A 24,750-nucleotide genomic window follows, 5' to 3' on the forward strand; every position below is an offset into this window, starting at 1 on the left:
AAGAGGAGGAAGATAACCTCATCAGTCTGCTTCTTCTTCTTGTCATATCATAGGTCGGCGCTGACATAGCTCCAAGGAGAACTGTAATTTTAAACAGAAAAGTTGCAATCAGGCAGGGTTGTTATTGCAGAAAAAAACAGTTGATGTCCCCTTTATAATAAAACATACTTACCTGTCTGCTCACTATCAGCACATGCAGCACCCACAATGAAACAGAGACAGGTACGTTTATTTAAAAATCTGCAGTCAGGCAGGTAAGCTCATTTTATTGCAGACTACAGCTGTGCCTTCTGCAATACAGTATGTTCCCTGTCCTTTTTTTTAGTAAGATTTAGCTCTGCTTTATCTGTAGTGGAGAAATATTTGAAAAACCAGGCTGCCTTTATCCAGCAGGGCTTTAGAAAAGGATCGGATGGATAGAACTTTCTGACAAGTGATATGGCTTCCATTTTTGTATTTCAATATTTTAGCAGCTTTCCCTGGCGTTAAGCTTTAATAGGAAACTAGCAGTTCTGTTATTTTCCTGCATGAAGTTCTGTGTCCTTAGCAAAGGTAACAGAAGCTCACTGGCAGTGATTACTCATGTCATCAATAGGTCCGGTAAAAGATCCCCATAGTGTCAGGTAAGTGGGCACGAAGCCATTATTTTTTCTGAATATCCGTGCTGGGTGCAGAAGCCACAAGCGATAAGAACGGCAATATATTTGTCTTCAGTGATTAGTGCAGCTGCATGGACTTAACAAGCTGGTGGTATTTATGATCTGCAGAGTTTACTGCTCATCATGTCACATTAACAGAACATTTTGTTCTTTTTATATAAGTGGAAGATGATTTTTATTTGTTTGTTTCATGTTGTAAAAACGCTCTTGTCCACACATCTTGTGTTATGCGGAGAATTCATACAAGCATTTCCTCAATGCGTGGTCTGGAAGATTGGAGTCACAGGATGTGTCAGACGGAAGCAAAAATTAATTTAGTGGCTGCAGTAAAAAAAAAACTTTGATTGATGGCTGGTAAAATATGTTAATGATTGTCATTGTCTAATGATTTAAAAGGGGATTTTATTGTTTAAAGTTATTGGTTGTTATATACAAGTCTGACTTTTTCTGCAATTCTGCAGCAAGTGAGCAAACAGCAATTATCAGTGTGCTGGTTGCTGCTGGTTGGAGCAAGAAAGATGAAAATGATGCTAAAACTACAATGACCATCCCTAAATGTTCGTTAAGGTTAGATAAAAGTCCAGTGTGACACGGTTTAGCAGATTTATTTTGATTCTTGACCAGTACTTTGGCTTGCAGCCTTTCAGGATATGTGTGGATATTTCAGGATATATATGGGAAGGAGGGCGGTGCCCGAACCAGGAACACTTGCATTTAATTTACCTTTTTTACAGAAAGTCTCGGTTCAAAAATAAAGGGACTGCAAATGGGGGATTTAGCTAACTGTGCAAGATGTCTGGTAAAAATAATACTTATGTGAAGGGTCATCAACCATTATTAAATGAAAAGATTTTCAGCCACATAAATTAAAGCATATACAATGTTATTTATTTTTTAGTTTTGGATAGAGTAGCAAAGGGTAAACGGCTGACTTTATTTAAAGGAAATAAAATGGATTTCCATACACTTTCAGTGAATATTATTTTAATGTGTTGCCCAGTTTTGCATCCATGGTGGGGTAAAATTTTCACAGTAACAGTTTGGTATGTCTGATTGGAAAACACACTTTACCTCCTTCTAAAAGCACATCCTAACCCCCAAAACAAAATGTAATATATTTACCAGTCCTAATTAAAACCACTGAAAACCTACCTGTCCCTGTTTTATTGCAGGTACCACCTTATCTTCCTCCTCCTGTTCGGCAGTCCGATCTTCTGCCATCTTGATTGGCTTGGCTGGGATGACATAACCCCCGCACAGGCGCAAGGGAATTCATTTAGACACCCACAAGGGAAGCCAGGATGTGCCAGTTAGATAAGAATACTTTTGCAGAAAGGCCATCACCTGTCCCTTTTAGCAAAAAAGCCCTGCCTGGTCAAAAATTTAATTTAAAATTTAATCTAGTGGAACTTTAGATTATTGTGGTGGGTATATATATATATATATATATATATACTGTAGGTTACACATTTGCTGTACCAGAATGGTTATACCCTAAGTTACTTCTGCATTGTATCTATAGAGGAAACACGTCCCCCCTCATTCTACTCTGCAGTATCAAGGTGATTGCCTTACTCTCATATTGCTACACTAGGGTCATGTAACAGTCAGACCCGGGGAGATACGCTTGTAGACAGGATTGCTAAGAAAGATGGGTGGCTTCTCTGTTCCTGGTAAATTTCCTATCAATAAAGAGATGGAAATGTGGGGCAAATCTGTTACCTTGTCCAGGTCCCTATTCAGCTTCCATTTCTAGTAAGGATATCACTTGTATACTAACCTCTCTGAGCCTACTCTTCTCTGCTGGCCCTAATAACTATCTGTGTGTATGACTAGTCTATTGCCCAGTATTCTGCACAAAAAGTAGAGAGTACAGAGAATTGTGACAAGTTCTAATACCACATCTTCTTCTTTTACAGAAATATGAATATTGGTTGTTGTGGTTAGCGTGTTCACTTTTCTTACTACGTGTGACTCGTGTGATTATGCAGTTGTTACACGTCAGCATATCTGAAGTTATGTTTACATGAATGTTAGCTCACTTTATAGCCTATAAAAGCAAACCAGAACAGGTTCACCTTTACCTGGGTTCGAGGACATGGGAGCAGTGTACGTGTGAGATCAGCAAACAAACCAAACAAATATCTGATGTTTTTCTTAGTAAAGATTAGAAACCACATTGTTCTTTGATGACCCTGATAATCAGAATATTAATACTTGCTTATATAAATGAAATAATCTTATACATTACACCCAGGGCATACTAGTGAGAGAGCAAGCTGATGCTGCTATCCCTTCCCTGGTGAGAAGGGCAAGACAAAACTCCACCACCTACATCTCCCACTCCACTTGTACACAACGCCATCATTTTGTTTTTTGTCTATTATCTCCCTTGCTCCCACCCATTTCGAAAAATCTACCCTTTACTCTGATGAAAGCGAAAAATCTTCCTCCATCTTATGATTACCTCTATCAACAAAATAAATGTAAAAATCCCCTCTACCTATCAGTGTGATGTATGGTATGTGATGTGACATGTGTGATGTGTTACAATGATACTTTAAATAAGGAATGAATGTAAAAAAACAAACCACAGGGTAAATGGGAGGATAACGCACAGGAGCTGGTGAGAGCAAAGCATGGGTAACATATCCTTTTATATTTGTTTATATAACTCAGCTCCCATTATTTTCAATGACTCCAGAAAGAACCCAGACAACAGCATCGGGGCAAGTTGATGTCATAGATTTTATCAACATGGCTCTCCTTTACTTTTGTAACTCAGAAAAATGGGGGACCATACTCCCATTGCATGTACCATACTGTAATGTCTCTTAACTTTTTAGGACATGTATTTTTTTTTTTTGTATTGTTTGAGCAACGTGAAACAGTTTTTTTAATGCAGATTTTTTAAAGTCTATATATATACATAAATATATTTGTTTTTTGTTTTTTTTACAGGTTGATTCAATTTTAAGGCTTGTCATTTTTCGTATAGATCTGTGTAGCTAGATATCTTGCTTTGTATAGATCTCTTGCTTTAAAATCTTTGTATATTTGTTACTAAAAGTATGTTTGCCTGGATGTTACATTTGAGTGATATGAAAATTGTGTCAGGTTCTATTCTAGACTGTAGATGAACAGTAATGAGAAAAGTTCCCTTCGTGTAGCCTAAATAGCCGGGGTTATGATGATTTAGCGTCTGCTGTCATATTTTAACCAATTCTTCTTCTCTCATGCAGAATGTAAATGGTATTAAGTACCACGCCAAGAATGGCCACCGAACACAAATACGAGTCCGTAAACCCTTCAAATGCCGCTGCGGGAAGAGTTACAAGACAGCTCAGGGTCTCCGTCACCACACAATCAATTTTCATCCTCCCGTCTCAGCGGAGATTATCAGGAAAATGCAGCAATAAAAGCTGACGACATCTGTGCCAAGAAACCCTCACCAGCAGATGAGAATTTCACAATAGCCACCTTTTCTGTTCTTCTTTATTTTTTGTTTTTTATGTTTTTGTTTTTCTCCTTTCCAATGTACTTCAGGGGAAGAGCTCAAAAGTCCTATGAAACCTTTAGTTTCAGCACATGCTTTAATCAAAGAATTCCAGTTGTTTGGAGTTTCCTGTCTTGCTAAGTGTACCTGTCTCCCATACACAGTGGATCAGCATTTGGTTTTCCAAGGCAATTGTGAGTCAGTTCACTAGTAACTGGTGACATTGCTGTGGTCTAAAGCACTAAGTGCCTCAAGCCACGGTGATTAAGCTTCATTCCACAGACTCCTGTTTCTGGGGAACTGACAGGCTTGATTTTGGGCCAATCTATAATACAGCTTGTTCTATTGTGTATGGGAAACAGGTATATCCTAAAAATGACCTTTTTGTACTTTGCACACATTAGTCACAAGACCCATTTCTATTAATTTATTACGGTGCTACAGTAAAAATATGAATTATTATGTTTGGGGAAATGCTTACCCCTTTCCAGGATTAGAATCAATTGTGATGTATGTTATGGTGTTTAGATGTGAGAGTGTTATGTGGATGGGATGAAATCACGGCAGTCAACAAACCTTTTTTCTGTGAGACCCTGATAAGTTAAGGAATAGGAAATCATGATGAGTAAGGAGGGTTCAGCGCTATGCCATGTCTACCTAATGACTGTTTATTCTTAGTACAATTACAATTAATATTGAGGCCTTTATGTGATAATAAAATACAGAGTGCAGTGAAATGCTATAGCCAGCAGCATGCAGTCAGCAGCTTGGGCTGAATATACAACTATGTATAGTTCCTGCCATGAGGGCAGATGACAATTTTGCCACAGGCAGCATCCTTAAGTATGGCAAGATACAATGCTCATATTTTTGTGGCCCCTAAATGGTTTCTGCTATGAGACAGAATCTACAACAGGAAAGTGCATAAAGCAGCAAATACACCAACCTGGGTAGGCAGAGGTTTGTTATATCTAAGATCTAATTAAATAGCAGTCTAGTGAAAGTCATAGATTACAATGCCACCATACCACAACCATTAATTGACTACACACGGTAGTGTACAATAACCCATAACAACCAATAAGATTTACATTAGAGATTTTTTTATTCTGATTGGCTGTATTGGGTTATTTTACTTTGTGTCCTTTCTCTACGCAGGATAAATTCTTGCCGTAAAGATGTAAAATGGTTTGCTCATTAAAACCAAGCCTTTAGGTGAGTCTCAAAAAGAACAAATGCTGGGTGTTATGGCACTTTTGCTCTATACATCACATAAATGTTACTGAGCTAAAGCCTCCTGCAGTTTAGACAGTTTGTGGCCAGGGGCTGATTAGAGGTACCTGTCTCCCAATGGCAATTTTACAGCACCTTATGAGCAAAGATCTGTGTAGCTGCATATGGGCAGGCCATAATAATACACAACTAAGATACATAACAATGTAAAAATATAAGAGAGCAAAATGTCTGCCACCCTTCTAAAGTCAAGCTGCCTGTGGCATGTTTTCTGGGGTTATATAATTTATAGCTGATATAATGGATGTCAGTAAGTTGCACATAGCTTTATTACTGCCTGAGATTCCATTAACTTCTGAAGCATTTCTAGCAAAAATAAATGCATGAGCCACATGAGAAAACAGAACAGAACAGAACAGAAAAGACCCCAAAGACAGTAAAAGCAAATTATACAGAGCTGGTCCTAGGTATGGGAATTCTCTATCAAGACAGCCATAGTGACCAGTCACTAATCCGGCTTAACTGGAAAGTGTCCATCAAGACAACTATAGTGACCAATCACAAATCCAGCTTCATTTTTAAATTAAGTTAAAGTTGATGGTTGCTGTGGATAAAAAGTAATGTTGTTAGCACATTTTTCATACATACGACCAGGAGTGGGTACTGTCAAGTGTCGGCCTTATTTTAGCATTTCTGAATTATTGCAGAAGTTTTGTTACATTTCTGCAGTCATTTTTGTTTTTCAAACCAGGAGGTAAAAAGAATACAAGAAATAATATTATGTTGGTAACATGCATTTTCATTTTTAGTATCTTTATCCTAAAATTAGGAATCTGGGCCCTTGGCAGTCATTGGCATTAGTTATAGCAGAATTCTTTTAAAAGGCAGAGGCTTATAAATTGTTCACTTGTTGGAACAATCTGCCAATCTCCGAATCTCATTGTGTTCACCTTTATCTAATACAGTGTGGGCAACAGGATTTCCTTCTTGGCTTCAGCTGGGGAACATCCTAGGCACAGAGTCTGGATGCTGACTTGCTTATAGAGACTTCGAATTCAAATAACTGTACCAATAGAGGGCAAGAGATAAGTAATATTTACACATGTACGTCTGTTACACTCCCCATATCCAAAGGTGTGGTTCTTTATGGGATAAGTGGGATAACATAAGAACAGGAGGTGCAGATGTAGAAGTGGCTGGTTGTGTTCATGTCCTTAGTTCTTTACAGTCCTATTTACTTTCCCTGTTCCAGTTATATTCTGATCCTTACACTCTGTGTGCCCACACTAAGCTCTACTATCTCAGATGAACACTGGGACTTGGTTACAAAGAGGTCCAGACACCACTGATTGAATAGTCCTGTACCGGAACCTTTGTTACAACAAGTATTTTCCTTTGCTTCTCCCAATTGGTACATACTATAAAGAAATATAACAGGTTATTTGCAGAATATCCCCATCTGAGCACAAGCAAGGTCATTAGGCTGTACCTATACCCCACATCCAATCATCAGCTAGACTGCAATCCTCCCAAGTATGTATGTATGTGTAATATATGTAAGCGTTTAAATGGGATCTGTTATCTGGAAAGCCATTACTCAGAGTTCTGAAATACCTGCTGTTCTTCATGAATAATGACAGAACATCATTATATATTAAACAAGCAATGAGTCCTCAGTAAACACTAACAGTTCTTGTTTTCCATACTTCTTGATAGGGTCACAGGTATATTAATTGGTTGTTTTTTGACCTGTGACTCTGTGAACAAGAGAACCTGTTAGTAGTTCATGAAGCCCATTGTGGGCAACCCTGGCCTGTGATAATCATGCACAGTAATTAGATGGGAAATATCAGCAACCTATGCAGGCAGGGATCTCTTATTCTCTGCGTAGTCACTTGCTGGTGCAATCTGTAACATGGCTCAGCCATAGAAATATTCTGGTACTTATTTTATTGGCAGCATGTCAGAGATCTATGGAGTTTTGGGTGAAGATCACGCTGCTGGTTACTAAGGATCTGCAAGAAGTATAAAGTGTCAGACACATGAAAGAAATACTATTGCCAGTTCTGAGTTCTTACTTCATTTAGGTGAATAGTTTGAAGTACCAAACCAAAAGAATCAGCATGATAGCCAGACAAATACATTTTTAGGACAGCAGTGGCAGCTTCCATGTTTTTCTGATATGTTTTGTTTAAACCATTTCCTTCAAACAGATAACAGCGAGATCCCTGAGCCTGAAAATTAAGCATTCTGGGTAACAATCTCCATCTACACACTCGCATTGTATTTGGAACACAACCCAAAAAGCTGAAGAGAAATCCCCCATCTGGGTCTTATTGTGGCTTTTCCTGCATGACTCCTGCCATTGACAGGTGCACAATGTGCATTGAATACCAAATTCTCACCACTTCAGACTCGTTAACCTGCCTTACTTGTTAAACTCAGTATATTTGGTATTGGTTGCATAGGTAATGAAAATATAAATAAGAATGTTTAACATATAGTAAAAAATATTTTCATACTTAAATAACATACATATAAAGGTTGTGCTTGCTATTGTTTCCTATTATCTTGATTATTCTATTTTTGTTACCATTTAATGTTTTCAAACATTTTGTCATCGGCTTGCAAGAGAAGGTGGAAAGGTGTCACCATGATGACACTGCATTTACAGGTACCACATGAGACTAAAAATGTCATTTATAGCCAAATTTTCTTTTGTGGACCAGGTTGTTACTATTGATGTTGTGATCTACTAAAGGGTGTGAGCTTTACTTAATGTCAGTGATCCTGTGCTAACGATAGGGACAAAAGTCCAAGAAAGTGTTCAAACGCAACATTATTGGACCAAATGTGTAAAGTAAACAGAGCTGAGGTGTCGTAAAGCTCACTCCAATCTCTCAATCACTGTTTTAGTCATTACTGAGCAAGTTTGTTGTTTGGAGCAGCATTGCAGGTTTGAGCAACAACAGGATTTTTACCATGTCTGCCTCAATAATGTGCAGTGTCAGCAAATATTGCAGTACTGCCTGCGGGAATGGCCAGCCAAGTGTCAGCAGTTGGGTTTGTAGAGCCTACAAAAGGAAATTGTGGTAGAGCACAAATAGCAACAGTCCGGTCTGACTGTACAAGGGTTAGGGACAATGTCCACAGGCCTTGGGCTTGTGTTGATGGCATCAGTTTAAGATACTACTAAGAATACTCAGAATTCATTAACAGGTACTTTTAACCTGCAGTTGACCTCCTACCATGCTTCAAGAGGATTTTGCATTCCTATAAACTGTATGTAAATGCAAAACCCAATGGACGCAAACAAAAGCCCATCAACACAATCCCTAGAATTGCATGACGGAAAGGAGCTATATTTATATATATAAATGTCCAAATTCCAGGGATGCATTCATATTTTTGTGCTAGAGTTTGAATAACTATTATTCAATAACTGCTAGAACACTGCAAACACATTTTATATATCTGGGAATGGATGTGTAGATTTTTTACACATGCAGAAGCATCTTATGATTTGCAAAAGTGATAGTTTAGACCCAAATGAGGTGTCCCTCTGAAAACCTTGGTAATGTTTGGTACATTCTGGATATTTCTGATAACTTTTGCCCTGTGTGCGATCCTGTAATGCTGGGGGTCATGTGCTGGTCACATGATCATAATACGCAAGCGCTAGAAAGCTGTGTGTAAGCGTACTGATCTCCATGCTGTAATCAGTATAGTGCCTTCTAAAGGCATTTTTATGTCCAAGAGCAGCTGGGCCTGCATGTTAATATACAAAGCTTCATTTTTACTGTTCTGAAGAAACTTAGGGAAAGCCACCAAGGAGTTTCTGCAAAAGATAGATTTCATCCTCAGCAAACTTCACCTTGCAGGGTCTGATTATTTCCAAGTTCCTCGGCAGTCTACAGATTTCCTTTCACTAAGACTCCACAATGATAATTCCCAGACACAATACTTTGGATTTGTGTCACATTAGCCAAGTATCATAAATGCCTGATTTTCTAAACAGAATTCCTGTTACCTGATGAAGAAAAAACTGTATAGAATTCCAAGCATCCATTTTATAATGTTTACAGCTCGCTTTTTGTAAATACCCCCTCCCTCCCCCAACATCATTGTGTGACGCCCAACAGATTTGTGAAGCTATCAACATGACCGTTTCCATTAATTTCAAGAATAATCAAATATTTTCTCGCCTTTGTTTTCACAAACATGCAATGCTGCCTCTCGTGTTAACTCCATGTTTTTTTTTTGTTTTTTGTCCTAATTGTGAAAATTCTCCATTTCTACATGGAGACATTAAAAGCACTTTGTAGTTCTTGATTGCCAACAAAGCTCATGCTTTCTGCAATGCCAATAATTGTGATTATTGCACCCCGAAATTCTCCACATTGAAAGGAGACACGGCCATCACATGGGAAGAATAGTGACTCTCCTTTGGTGTTTATAGTGGATGATTTTTAAACCATTGTTTTGTTTTGTTTTCTTCAGCTGTATTTTACTTTTGACTTCTTTGTAATGGTCATTTCATTCCAGACTGTGTTATCTGTTTAGCCTTACAGGTCACCTTGGTGAACCAACAAATCACATGTTGATAGCCAAGCGCTGTGTGCTGCAGGTAGAAGTCACCATGTCTGAATTATGCCTTGCCTGTGTAATAGGAGACCAGCAGGAAACTTTCATCTTTATAGTGAACTAGATTCAACAGATTCTAAAATGTTAACATTGAAAAAGCATTTCCCCTTTGGGCAGTAAGTCAAAGCATGGTTGGAGGTCAGCAGTTCTGGGAATCTGGAAGTGTAAACCCCACTGGATGATCAGCATCTTTGGGCAAACCAAGCAAAGTATTTAGATTTCACAAGATAACATAAAAATGTATCACAGATCTCTCCTAGAAACCTGTATCCCACATTGCGTGTGTAATAAGATTTGTCACTATTCATGTGGATGAAAATCTAGGATCAGTATAGTTGTACCCTGACTTAAACCCCAGCTGAAATGAAATTAAGGAGCTTTGTCCATGTTCTGGATGCACAGGAGGCTCTTTCATATCTTTAGGTATGTGGCACCTTGTTACGGGCATGTAGTATTTAAAGCTTTGTAATCTCAACAGGTTCCTTAAAAAATGAATCTGTAGGCATGTTTTCTTTGCAGCCTCAAAACGCTCTAGTGTGCACTGCACAATAGAATGAGTGGGTGGACATATTTAAACATGGACATCTAAACAATGGTGAAACAATCCATCCAAACTTAACCTTATAATTCACAGCCAGAGAAAGCCAAATTTAAGTTGTCCTAAGGATGCTCTGGTAACCACACTCACCTCCCCTGCATTTTGTGATGTTCCTTTTCATCTTTGTTCTTATAATTTCCTATGGTTTCACCTGACAGCCTGTAAAATGCAAACAGAGGCTGTCAGAGCAGGACTGTGATGAGCTTTAGAGGCAGCCGGTATGACAGCATGGACCATACTGTAACAATGATATGCAGAGTTCACAGAGGGGCTGTACCATGCCCAATCATTATTATTGGGGCTATGAATATCTATTCTGCAGGCAGAGTAAATGAAGTTATTAATTTGAATGCTGAACGGATTTAAGTAAATATAAAATAACTTTTTTTTTCTTTAACAAATATCAAATGTTTCAGTAAATCAATAGTAAATAATACACTCAGAGCATAAAATAAAATCCAGATACTCCTTAAATAAAAAGTTCATGCTTTAGAAAGCTAAGATATTCCATATTAAAGTAACAACTGCTGTTGTTATGAATCAGTAGGACGCTTTGTTTCTGTTGGATCAGAATCATTATCATGGTACTTTTCACTTGTCTTGGCTGATCCAGACATGGGGATGGACTGGGGCATTCAGCAAACCCTATTTGGCTATTTGCTATCTACTACAATGTTGGCAGCCTGCAAGGAAAAGAAAAATCTATGTATCTTTTTTGGCAACATACTTTATATTCCAGGCAGGATGTTTGCTTGATAGCTAAACAGTTGTAAAATAATATCATTGTTGCATGTAAATTCTTTTCAGCTATAAAACTGAAACTCCAGTTTCTATTTACCTACTCAGTGTGACAGTATTATTAAACAGGTAAGGATGGGACTATTTTGTTACATTGTGTATAGTGAATGTATTGTACTGTGTCTGTGAAAAGTGTTTTAAATTATATTTTCATATGTTTTGTTGGGGACAGAGTACATTCAGTTTGAAGGTGACAGGGGTTTTATGTTTTCAAACTGAAGGCAAATTAATGAATCCAGAACTCCTGTCAAAGCTGCTTATAAATGTAAATCAAAGTAAAAATAAACTGCCTCTGACTGAGAACAAGTACAAGTGCCTCATTATTCTTTTCTTGTGGTTTTAAAGGTGATAAGTAAGACTGACATACACACTCATAAAAGGAGGGAAAATGGAAAACTGTGCTTTCACATATTTGTTATATTAAGTCAGCAAAAAAAATATACTTCATGAATGGTGACAAGGGCACCGCCAGCTGAACCAGTGTCTCTCCTCCAGGGTTGCATTGAACCAGAAGTTGCTAGGGGTCCCTTAACCTCCCCAGCGGTAACCTCGAGTGTGACTCGGGGTAAAAAAACGATGCTAAAAGCGGAAACCCTGAGACACACTTGGGGTAGCTAAAACAATGGAAAAGAATAGTAAAAGAGCCTTACCTGGTCTGCCGGCGGCCTTCTTTGCGATCTCCGTCCTCTCGCCGGCGTCCTCTGCATCTGATGAGTCCGTCGGTGTGTGCGGCCGTTGTGTTGGGGGAGTGGCCAGAATTACAAATTATTTTGTATTGCATTCAATGGATTTATATGTGTAAAAGCAGTACATTGTCTTTCATGAAAATGTATTTTACAGTATAATAGAAGGAGTATATATTTTTTGAAAAACAATGTACCACTTTTAGACATATAAATCCGGACAGAAATTAACCATCCAGGAAGTTAAGCAATAAGCAATTTGTGCCTCTCAGGTCAGATTAAGTGACAGCAATGATCTTTTTGTCTGTAAGAGTGACATGCTCTCCACTGGCCAGCAATGTAACAGTCATTCGTCCTACTGACCACCATGCAGCTGTGGATATAGTAATTATGGTAGGGGTTCCCCCCTTTCTCACACAGTAATTTAAACATTTGTTTTTTGTTTTGTTTTTTTACACAGAACAATTGAAGTTAACTTCTTTAGTAAATCAGTCTCAGTGGGCCCAATTTTTTAAAGCTCTCCAAGGCTGGAAAGGATACACTTCTATCAGTGAAGCTGGGTTATCAAGCAATCCTGGAATGGATTTCTTCAAAGCAAATGTTTTTAGTCCTGGACCAGATTCATTCCAGGTTTCCTGGATCACCCAGTTTCACTGATGGAAGTGTATCCTTTCCAGCCTTGGAAAGCTTTAATAAATCAAGGCCCGGTGTGTCATAGGTGAAGTTTAATATTGTCCTTCAAAGCTCTAACACTGAAAGCATGTCAGCACATGTTTGGAAATGCCTCTCCTGCATAAGCAAAATGTGATCCTAGACCATCAGATTACATATAAAGAAAGCAGATTAGAGATGTACTAAAGCAATGTCTGGATAAAGATAATCATGAGAAGGTAAGTTGTGTTTCCTAATGACACTAAAGCTCAACTCTGAACTTTAATTTTACATTCTTTTTTAGCCACAAGCCAAAAAAATCGTTGAATGAAATAACTGAAATTGAATTTCCTAGTAATTGTTCTGCTTGAAGTTATGGGGGTATGCAGTTTCCTAAAGTGTATTATAAGCAATATTTTATTTCCAGGGTCATTAATTCCCGACATAGGGACAAGGATAGGGATACTGGATTGTAAGCTCCTCTGAAGGGGATGGACAGATATGAGCGGCACAAATAAATACATTGAATAAATGTTTGAGGGATAATATCAATTCATTGCAATAATCCAGACATAACTGTGTTTATTTAAAATGATGATTACAGAAGAAACTGTGCAGCCAAAGTTACTTTTATAATTTATTTTTGTTAAATGAAAAAAATACAATGCCAAACATATAATCTTTGTATAAATTATTGGAATTAGACATTCAAGGTTTTATTATTTCAGCAATCAGTATTTGTTCCACTTTGGTAACAATCCCTAACCTAGCAAACCTGTACATAAACTTCCAATCCAGCAATGTCTGCTACCAGCCAATCCCTGCGTTTTCCTGGAAGGCCAAAGCTTAGCTGGATGTGCAAAAATCTCCCAAAGTGAAAATCTTCACACAGAATTACCTCATGTCCGTCATCTCTCTCCATCTATTAAAATGTTTTAGTAATTTTTTAAGCTATTGATATAGTTCCACTCACATGTAAGGAGAGTCTATTAAAATGCTCAGTGCGCTGAATCTGATGGGGTTCTCTACCAAATTACAGCCAAGCAGACTAGTAAACCTGTTATACTTTACTAGGGGTGAAAATGGACTGGGTGGGGTGACCAAAACATTTACAAGAAAACTACTGAAACCTCTCCCTCTCTTAGGACTCGCGGCACACAGTATGGCAGCCTCCAGTGTGTGCAGAAGACAAGGTTAATTTAGTGCAAAAGTTGAGATGTGCACACAATAAATTGAACATTTTCAATGCTTTATTTAATCAGCTTTGAAAAGTTTTTATGGTAGTTACAACGCAAGATAAGCAGTGAAAGGACCTGCTATGTCAGCCCACCATTACTAAAACAACACAAATGTAAAATAAAATGACATGCAGCATTCTATCACAGGAATCCCATCAGATCTCACTCATAACAGCTAAAGTTTCAGAGGAAGGTTGCTTCTAAACGTACAACGTACAGAGCAGTCTCAGCACAGGCCTGAGACATACAGATGAATTCCTCTACCGTAGAGTTACATTACAAGAGATAAACAAAGAACTCCAGCACTTTATACACACTGGTTACATTGCAGTGCAGCTGTGTACATTGCAGACTGAAGTTGCTGCTTTAAGCGGTTTCTTTTAGTTTTTAAGGTGAGCTTCTCACCGTGCTACGCTTTATACATTGAGCAGAATAGGCCTATTCAACAAAATTTAGGACATTGCTGTCAAAATGTGTCTGGACGTGACGCTCGAATGCTTGCTGGTCGCAGTCCAGAGGAAACTGCTGATTGCACATAGGGCATACTTTCCAGTGACTCTCCACATGCTCCTCAAAGTGGCTCTGCTTGTAGTTGGGTGGAAACACCATAGTGCACAATGGACACTTCCTCTGCATGGCATATCTTAAACAGAGAATCATAGAATAAATTACAGCTGCAGTTCAGACTGAGTAAATTCATGGAGATCATCTGATAGAAGCTTTAAATTATAAACCTACACTACAGTGATTGTGTCTCTGAAACTGAAATGTAGGTGGAAGCTAGCACAATACATGTCACTGTCTGTCTTTTGCAACCCCTATTTAATGTACAGCGCTGCGTAATAATGTTGCCGCTATATAAATCCTGTGTATTAATAATAATAATAATATTACTTCTAGTGTATAATCAGCAGCTTGTTACCTTGGATCAAAGCAGAAGCCAGACTGATCTTGAGGGAAGCTGGGAAGATCCTGGTCCAGCTGAAAGCTGTCATCATTATCCTGATAGGAGGTTAAAGACATAAAATCATTATTAGTACATATCATATGGGATGCAAAGCTTCACACACTTTTTAATTTTCGTCAGCACTTTTACAATTATTTTTGGTGGCACATTTACAATGTAAAGCCTCAGGTAGAAGTATGACAAAATCTACAGCTGATCACAGCAACTGGCTTACACATATTTCATGAAAATGAAGGATTTTTGTCTTGTTTAGAAAAGAAAAAAATTGTCTGAACTTTCCTTTTGAACATTCTTTATCTTTGCCTCTGTTTGCACACATGGCTGGTTCACAATGTCTACCACTTATGCCAAACAAACCCTTTTTTATAAATGTTATATTGCATTGTACAACCTAATGTTCTCTATTATCACCCTATCATGGTACAGTGCTGAAAATTCCTTTTTATATGGTTTCCTATGTTTTATTTAAATAAATTAGTATCCATTTGTAAACAGGATAAAGATCCCAAATATAAATGAATCTCAGTAAACGTGTGTGCTAGTAATAATGGCTGGGCATCTGTGAATACTGATATACTATCAATAATAATCATAAGTGGGGTGCGGCAAATTACTGCATTACAGACGCAAAGGGTTATTTAATATACAATAATGAATTGTCATTGAATTGTGGTGGGTGACTATTTTGCACTTGATTTACAAATAAAGAGGTTTGCACTTGTAGTAGATCCTGCTGCATTTCCTTAAGTATTGGATACAGATAGATGGGAATGGAAGGTATACATGCTCCTATGCTAAATGTTTGCTCATAAAACCAGCATGGTGGCTCAGAGGTTAGCACTCTGGCCTTTGCAGCACTGGCTTCCAGGTTCGAATCTCGGCCAGGCCACTGCATGGAGTTTGCAGGTTCTCCCCGTGTTTCTGTGGGGCTCCTCAGGGTACTTCTGTTTCCATGCACATTCCAAAAACATGCAGTTAGGCTAATTGTCTTCCCCCAAATATTTGACCTTAGACTGTAATAAAGACATATGACTATGGTAGGAACATTAGGTTGTGAGCACCTTAGAGGGACAGCTAGTGAAAGGACAAAAGATTTTGCACATCGCTACATAACACGTTCGAGCTATAAAAATACTGTGTAATAAGACCCGTTGTATTTACATAACTCACACATCTGACCAGATAGGTAAAGTGTCTATAATATTTAAGCCGCCTTTGTTGCATGCAGCCGCTACAGATTCAGACTTTTCCCAAAGCCATCTGGTTGTAAGATATGAGACTACAGTTTCTATATTGACATTTTCAACTTTTCTACTTTACCCTTAGCAGATGTGCTCAGTAACCACCATTTATATAGGATGGGGCCCTTATAAAGGTTGAGCCTGTGAAGCCACTTGCAATGATTGTGGTGTTGGCCATCTTTAGTGACCAGACTGATGGTTTTCTATTCACCAATCACAGCTCAAATTGGATGGTCTCTTCCTCTCACCATTACACAGAGAGAGAGAGAGAGAGAGAGAGAGAGAGAGAAGCGGGGGGCAGGCCTACATTAGTTGCATAGGATTCTGCAGAATGCAAAACACAAATCAATCTTGGCAAAGCAAATCAAACATTGACATAAAACAATGTAATTGAGAAGGATTTGTGTGAATTTGTATAGAATAAAGCACCCGGGCAAACAATATCCTATCACATCAGCGTGTAAATGTGTGCATGAGTAAGAGGCTGTGACATCCCAGCACCCCCTCCCCAGGCAGCCGGCATGAGGTGGCGCAGCAGTGAGTGATGTGTACATGGAGCTCTAGGCAGCCAAGCATGTCACTCGTGTCTGCTTCACTCAGCCGTATCACTTAAATTGTCCTGTCAGGAGGAGGCCGCAGCATATCATCGGCCCTGTCAGCTGTGCTTTTGTTTCAGCAGCACTAAAAACACATGAATGTATCTGCAGTGCACTGATGAGTATCATGGCCAGCACAGGGAGTAACGTGGCACTGGCCTCCCGCTTACACAGCATCATAACGCTTATTTATTTTCACCCCACTATGTTCAATGTTAAATATGAAATAGGTTCAATAAAGTAGTTTTATTACAAAAACTAATAATCCTATAAAAAAAAAAATTGGCACATTAACCCTGAGTGGCACTGCTTATAATTGCTGCCCTGGGGCGAGGGGGGACGCCGGCCCTGATGATGAAAGCAGCAGCCATGAGATTTTGCTCATGTGGTCTCTTCCACCAGCTATAAAAAAACATAACATAGCTAGAAATGACAATGGGATAGAGGACATGGCAAAGCCTTATTTGAAGAAAATTTTCAGCATATTTATTTATTTTTGGTATGCTAGGAACAAGAAAATATCTTGACGAATCTTTAATGCTGTTCACTAGTCCATCTGGGAGCTTTTACCTTTTCCTTAGTGACAGCATAAAGAGAATAAAGGGCTGCTGTCATAACCAGGAAAGAAAGGACAATTGTAACCCTAACTTTTTTGAATTCTGTTGCTCAGTGTCTGTAATACAGCATAAATTGGGTAATAGTTACATAGTAAGTCAGGTTTAAAAACAACATAAGTCCATCAAGTTCAACCACTAGTGAAATAAACATATCCCAGATATAAAACCCTATATACATGGATGATCCAGACTAAGGCAAAAAAAAACTCAATTTGCTCAATTTAAATGGTACAATTTGCTCCACCAGGGGAAAGCATTCCTTCCTGATTCCCTGAGGCAATCAGATGTTCCCTGGACCAACAGCCACTGGTATTTTTACTTTAATGCTTTAATACCCAGTTATATTCTGTGCTTCTAGAAAAACATCTAGCTTTTTCTTAAAGCAATCTATAGTAGTTGCTGAAACTACTTCCTGAGGGAGCTGATTCCACATTTTCACAGACCTTACAGTGAAGAATCCCTTCCTTATCCGGAGCTTAAACTTCTTTTCCTCCAGACCCAGAGAGTGCCCTCTTGTTCTTTGTAATGATCCCAAAGTGAATAATTAGGAAGAGAGTTCTCTATATGGACCATTTATATATTTATAGAGAGTGATCATATCCCCCCTTATACGTCTCTTCTCAAGGAAGAATAGATTCAGTTCAGGTAATCTCTCCTCATAGCTGAGCTCCTCTATTCCTCCATGATATAAAGACCAAATTTTAAAAGCCACCATAACTCTTCAAGCACTGATGACCCCACTAATAATATTACAGATGAAAAGTAGCAGAATTGTATGATCATAATAACATAGGAAGGAAGTGGTATTTAGTGTTGCTGCCTGTCATTCATTCAGATTTAGCTAATGGTTTTCTAAAGAATAAGAAACTGAAATTTGATTGGCTGTTGGGGTTTCTCTTCTTGGCCTTGATTTATGAAAGCTCTCCATGGCTGGGGAGAATACACTTTCCCATGCCCATGTTTTCTTGATCACCCAGCTTCACTTCTAAAAGTGTACTCTCTCCAGCCTTGGAGAGCTTTAATAAATCGGGGCCCTTTTGTTTTCCTCCAATTTCCAATATGAGGCCTAAAAGAGCTACACTATACAAACATCTGGAGATAATTGTTCCTGTTCCACCCAGAGAAATGTCCATTTTATGCTTAGCTACCAAATATATTGTAGCTTACTATTCCTTACATGTAGTGGCTTTATTAGTTTTATTTATTTAACTTTTCTTTTTATCTAGTTATTTTGCAAATAACACGCTTTCTGCCCCGGGTGGTTATTCTCTCCTAACAGTATCTATAGAGGGAGCCATGCCTGCCGACCAGACTGGACTGCAATCCTCATCTACTCTACATGTGGGGTGGGAGATACATTGTAATATATATATAGAAGTACTCCATAAAGACGTTCCTAGCCTGAAAACCAATACTAATGCAGCTACCACATCTAATAGTAAGTTCTAAGTAAGCTTATTGGTTTATATATCCTTTAATCCAAATGTAAACATCTCACCTATTATTATTATTATTATTATTAACTTGTATTTATAAAGCGCTGACATATTACGCAGCACTTTACAAAGTCCATAGTCATCTCACCAACGGTTCCTCAAAGGAGCTCACAATCTAATGTCCCTACCATAGTCATATGACATTAACACAATCTAAGGCCATTTTTTGAGAGGAAGCCAATTAACCGAATTGCTTATCAAACAAAAAACATTATTTCTTTTAATAATGATTGTTCGGTCCTTTTTTAGAAACAAGCAAGGCTAAAAATCCTGTCCTGCCTTCACTATACGTGAGAAAGCTTAAATGTTATTAAACTGTGAATGCACCTACTTCTTCTGAGCCCTGGCTGTCATGGACATTTGTCCATCACCTAATCAATATCAATGCTGAAAGTAGTTACTGCATGGCATTCACATCATTAAGGGTGTTGACCACCCCAAAATGCCCCCCCCCCCCCCTTGCAGTTGGAGGAGAAGAGAAATATTTATGGAGTCATGAGACCACCCAGAAGAAAGCTATGTGTGTATGTGTTTATATGTAGATATTACAGTTATGCACTGAGGCCAGTATATTTCTTTTGTTTATCTGATACAAAGCCAGCACGGTGTCAGTGATGAGCGCTCACACCTATAGTGGTTTCTCCCTGGTTTGTAGGAGGACAGCACACAGGATGGTGGTGGTCAGGATGAACAAGCAGCTAATTGAAGTCCCCCCGCTGACTAGAGGAGAGCATCTCCTGTCATGTGTAATGTTCCTGCCAGCGGTGAGAGCAGACAATATGCCACATATGAGGTGAAGGTGGGTGACATCACTTAGAAAACACTTTAGACCTTAAAACTGGTGATAGAAAAAAAACCCAGACAGGCTTTCTAATTATCTTCAATCAGAGACACCGGGGACGTGAAGCAAAAGGGAGAAATGCTTGTTTTCTCCATTATGGGTGCCGAGTGCAAAGGCTATTATCGTAGCTGTCAAAGAACTTATCACATTCTACAAAGGTTAATGGCAATTAAACGCAGCAAACTAGACTAAATGAGGAACAGGTCATGGTACCACTGTAATGCAAAGATCACACTATTCAACAGATAAGTATCTCTCATCACTTGTATTTTGCTGAGATCAGGAGGTCCTCCAGTCTAAATGTAGAAGTGCAAATCTAACAAACATGCTGACATTTCAATTTAATTTAGGGAATCAAAAAGAAAACTTGATGTACCATGTACCGTACCAGCCAGCTGTGTTGGAAGAGAGGTCACCTGACTGGTACATTTGTCAGAGAGCTCGAGGAGCAAAGATATTTGCTACCAGGTATCAAGCTTTTCAAGCAACAAACAAAATGGCCACTTTGCCCCACTGTAAATCCAATAATGAAGGAGAAAGCAGGTACATATATATGTATGAACATGCTGTGCACACAGCACCCTGAAATTTCTAGAACTGCCAATTACTATGTGTTGGTGTCTTAAGCCCCCCTTGCAAATTTTCTTTTACCTAACAGAAAAGCAAGTATCAGTGGATGTCATGTAGTGTGTGAGTAGCACCTTGTGCAGTTATAGATAACGGGGGGATGTACTTCCTTCCACACTTGCAAAGGCCTGCTACACTTGGGAGGACTTCCAAGCTCAATGTCGGAGAGGTGAAAGCAATCAGCTGTACCGATGTTATGTCAATACTCTGGCATGTCCATACCAAAACGTACTTCACCCATTAGACATATTCCTCAGTGCCCTACTAAATGTAACAAAGCAATCACATCAACACCTCTCTATACAGGAACCTACAATTTATTAACTTTCATATTAAAAGTAATAATGTCTCTATGTATTGTTTAGCATAAAAAACACCCAATAAACCTGGTATGTTTACCAAACTTTCTGCCAGTGTAAGAGGCTCAATATAGCTGTCCACTAATCCTTCCACAGCAATTATCAAACAGCTGGAAAAGTGTGGATTGTGAGCCACTCAGGTATTAAAAGCTTTGCCCGCATATTTCAGGCATTGGGAGCTGAAGGAGACCCTGTTTAGGCAGCCTACTACAAATGAAGCTGCAAATCTCCAACATAGAATACTGGTGTCACCTTCTTTCTGCATATAATGGTATGTAAATCACCTGGGTGTATAAATAACATACTTTGGCAGATAATTTTGTATACATGGATGTATTTAAATGATCTAGTTACTGTCTTGCAGGAATTCTGCCTTAATTATGTTAATTTTATTTAATAAAAAAAATAAAAAGGTCTAACTTTAGTTTTTAAAACATTTACAGATTTGTATAGCAATACCAGAATGCCATGTCCTGGTGATTTATTTAGGCTGATAATATGGGGATGAGAAACATCTGCACAGAGAAGCTAAGTGTCTCCAAGTCTGCGTCTTTCTTGCAGTAGGATGAACATTACTAGCCCTGTTAAATTAGCTACCTTGTCTTTCTGTCTACAATTCTGCTGCCAATTCATAAATCCAAGCTCAGATCAAAGGTGCTGTGTTCTATCTCAGGCAGTAGGATTTATGCAGTGGGTAGTCAGTACAAAAAAAAGAGCACAAAGCTTCAGTGTTATAAAATGTTCTTCTAAAATAAGCTTGTGATTGTTTTTTTCAGAATTACGTATATACATTAGCGTGGGCAATGAGAACAAAATGCATTACTGGTTTAAACATAAACTTACTTGATTGTTATCATCGGGATCCTCTAGGCCGTCCGGCCGGCTGAGGTTACGGGCAGGCTGACTACAGACCACTTTGCCTTCATATTCCCATGACGGTGCCTGCGCTGGAGGCCCCTGGACTTCATCTGGGTTAAAGGCACCATCTGCCCCATCTAAGTACAAAACATATCAGTATAAAACCAAGCAATGTATTAAAGTAAAATTTCTATTACAAGGATCACAAATAAATACTTGTATTTACACAGCTTCATCACAAATGTTCAAGTATTCTTCAGCAGTGATAATGAGCACAGTAAGGACTGAACTAAACAAAGGCTTTTTTTTGTTTGTTTTTTTTTTACTTTTGACTCATTTTATTCCAAATTAAAAAACAACATCTGAAACATCAGACCTGAAGCAATTCTATTTTGACCAACCAATTTCCTCTCCTTGATTATGATGCAATTGAATGTACCTGTAAATTTTCTATTGAAAGTACTTATGTATCGTGGGTACAAATAATTACATTCCATCAAATATGGAAAATATACTTTATTGTATTTGAAAGGTATTAGGAAGACATGGGTCAGTCTCTGATTGGTTGCAGTGGATCAATACAGAATTCACCGATAAATACAACTCATGATTCACTAACCTCTTGTTGCCTGGGATGCATATGGATTTCCAAATTGCAGAACAGGTGGCTGTATTGGGATGACGGGTGCAGCTCTGTGCTCTTCACAATAGGGATTGAAAAACTGTAAACCTTGTGAGCTGCTTCCGGATAACGTTTGGCCACTGGCCACCCTTTCTGACTGTCTTTCCAAATTTCTTTCTAGTTCCTAGAAAAAAGAGGTAAACAAAGATAGCATTCAGTTCCCATATTTAAAGTGGCCCTGTTACTATGTATTCAACAATGCAAATAATACCTGCAGAAAAAGAGGCTTCCTACTTCATACCATCCCAGTGTGCTGTGTATTGCCACCTTGCTAGTGCACCCCAGCAGCTGCTGCAATTGAGCACTTATGGATGTGTGAAAATTTGCTATGGTTTTAAACCCCTGCCTTTTGTCGTTTTTTTTTTTTTTTTTTTGTATCCAACAGTTAAAATGAAACAAAAAAAAAAACTTCTTACCTTCATAGTTTCCTCCAGTCTGCTCTTTTCACTGAGAAGAACATCAACATGGCAGGAGAGCTCCGATATCTCCCGATCCTTCTCTGCTGACTGAATCTGAAGAAAGAGATTCACTGTTATCATATTCACATGGCTATAAAGTTCCTTTTAACTAAGTTCTTGGACATGGTATGACATGCTTAATTTTATATACACTCATGCTGTGCTGATTAGTTTACAGTCAGCGGCTACCTGAACACATTAGACATGTAAGCCAACAGTCCAGTCAGTGACCTTACTTGTCACCAATTAAGCAATGTTAATTGCAATGTTAAGCAATGCAGCTTGGTCACCAACACAACCTCAACTCTCTCCCCGTTAAAACATCTAAAAGAAGTAAAGCCCCATTAGTAAACATACTGTTACACCCCCTCCTTGTTGGGATCTGCTCTGCAATATATCACAGAGATATAATATTCAGATGTATTTAGATACTTATCCTAGTTTTATGTATGTTTATTGCTTTTTCACAAATGTAAAAGTTGGAGTACTGGATGAAATGTTTTCTATCTGCCCACATTTCATGTAAGGTAAAGCAGAAGGAAAAAAAAAAACAGCGAGTACATCTTATCTTGATGTACATGTGCCAAAAATACAGTACCTTCCTCTTTGACATACCACCACATTGACACTACTATCAATTATTAGCACATGGTGTCAGCACTGTCTATCTTCATTTGTAATTAATAAAAAAAAAAAAAAAAAACAAGAATTCAGCTCACCCAGTTAAACTTTCCAAGGTGTTTTAACCTGCCCCTTCTGGGTTAAAGCAAGAGCTCTCCTTTGCTATGATGCCCTGTATTTTGTGAATATGTTATGATAAAAAACTAATTTAAATACTCCACTTTAATTACAACTAGCCTCCCTCCTGCCCCCTTAATACATAACAAAAAGAAACCTGTTCTAATTACATATAATAATATAATGTAAGGTAAGTCAGGAACAGGGTATCCAAAGCAGAAGCAAACTATAAAAATCTGTCTAATAGGCTTTTGGTATTAAAATAGCAATTCAGTTTACAGGGAATATTTTGTGGCAGAAATAACCAAATTATTTTTGCACTGGAGTTTGAAGGGGTAGGTGAATTTTCTGCTCAATCATTCTATGATTGAGTATTTGCATGGTCCATTTTATACAGAAGGACATTTTATCCTTTTTTTCTGTATTTCTTAGAACAACATGCCTTAGCCACTTATGAGTAGCCAAACCAAACAACATAGCGTCTAGGCTTCACTACTATGAAAGAGATCCCACTGATAACAGACAAATTCAATAACACAGTTAGAGCCTACACAAGGACATGACTGACAGAAACACAAATACATTTAATGGTCATCTTTGTTTGATCCTGATCTTAATTAAACATCAGCTGCCTCACAGCGACATAAACCTGCATTATGTTTCTGCATGAAAAAAAAAGATCTGAGCTTGATACATTATATATAGTTTGTACCTGCTTGGGTGGAAATCAATTTATTATTTAATTTTATTCTGGGAATGGCAAGCACTTGAAGAAACATTAATCGCAGTGCTTCCCAATTGGTGGACTTCAGAGACTTAAAATTCAATTGCTTTTCGTGATAGGGAGAAGTAGACAGAGCTTATTCCACATGCTTTGATCCTCAAATCTACTTTTGCTTGTTACTTTTTTTGTGATTGAGCCATTGTTTGCAACAGTACATAAAAGGGGTTCTAGATCAGGGATTCTCAACCAGGGTTGAGCAATGACCAATTTGTCATTGGACTCTTAGGGCAGTTTTATTGACACCAATGATCTTTTCGGCTATCTGTACGGGTGACATTCTTCCCACTAGCTGGCATTCTTCCTACTGACCGCCACAGTAATCTAATGATTTTAATTAATATAGCAGGGGTTCCCCAAGACCTAAAAGTTATTACAAGGGTTCCCTTATGTTAAAAAAAAGGTTGAGAAAGTTATATGTACACTCACACATATGCTGTATACACTCTATTTAACAAACCTGGAAATCAATTAGAAGAAGATAGCTGC

The 24,750-nt window shown here is 38.3% G+C and overlaps 2 protein-coding genes across 3 annotated transcripts in view; one reads left to right on the forward strand and one right to left on the reverse strand.

The window, feature by feature from the left end:
• JAZF1 (JAZF zinc finger 1) overlaps positions 1 to 11,734 on the forward strand; it is a 172,218-nt gene extending 160,484 nt beyond the window's left edge. Inside the window, exon 5 of the mRNA XM_072412479.1 lies at positions 3,902 to 11,734. Within this exon, the coding sequence (XP_072268580.1) occupies positions 3,902 to 4,078 (177 nt within the window). The 3' untranslated portion in view covers positions 4,079 to 11,734. The remainder of the gene's footprint in view (positions 1 to 3,901) is intronic.
• Positions 11,735 to 13,386: 1,652 nt separating this feature from the next.
• TAX1BP1 (Tax1 binding protein 1) overlaps positions 13,387 to 24,750 on the reverse strand; it is a 56,207-nt gene continuing 44,843 nt past the window's right edge. For both annotated transcript variants that reach the window (XM_072412481.1, XM_072412480.1), the window contains exons 14-18: positions 22,701 to 22,796; positions 22,222 to 22,408; positions 21,588 to 21,739; positions 14,923 to 15,002; positions 13,387 to 14,643 (exon numbers count right to left, since the gene is read on the reverse strand). In XM_072412481.1, coding sequence (XP_072268582.1) covers positions 14,439 to 14,643; positions 14,923 to 15,002; positions 21,588 to 21,739; positions 22,222 to 22,408; positions 22,701 to 22,796 — 720 coding nt within the window. In that variant the 3' untranslated portion in view covers positions 13,387 to 14,438. The remainder of the gene's footprint in view (positions 14,644 to 14,922; positions 15,003 to 21,587; positions 21,740 to 22,221; positions 22,409 to 22,700; positions 22,797 to 24,750) is intronic.

This window comes from Pyxicephalus adspersus, chromosome 5, assembly GCF_032062135.1.
Source record: "Pyxicephalus adspersus chromosome 5, UCB_Pads_2.0, whole genome shotgun sequence".
Lineage (NCBI taxonomy): Eukaryota > Metazoa > Chordata > Amphibia > Anura > Pyxicephalidae > Pyxicephalus > Pyxicephalus adspersus.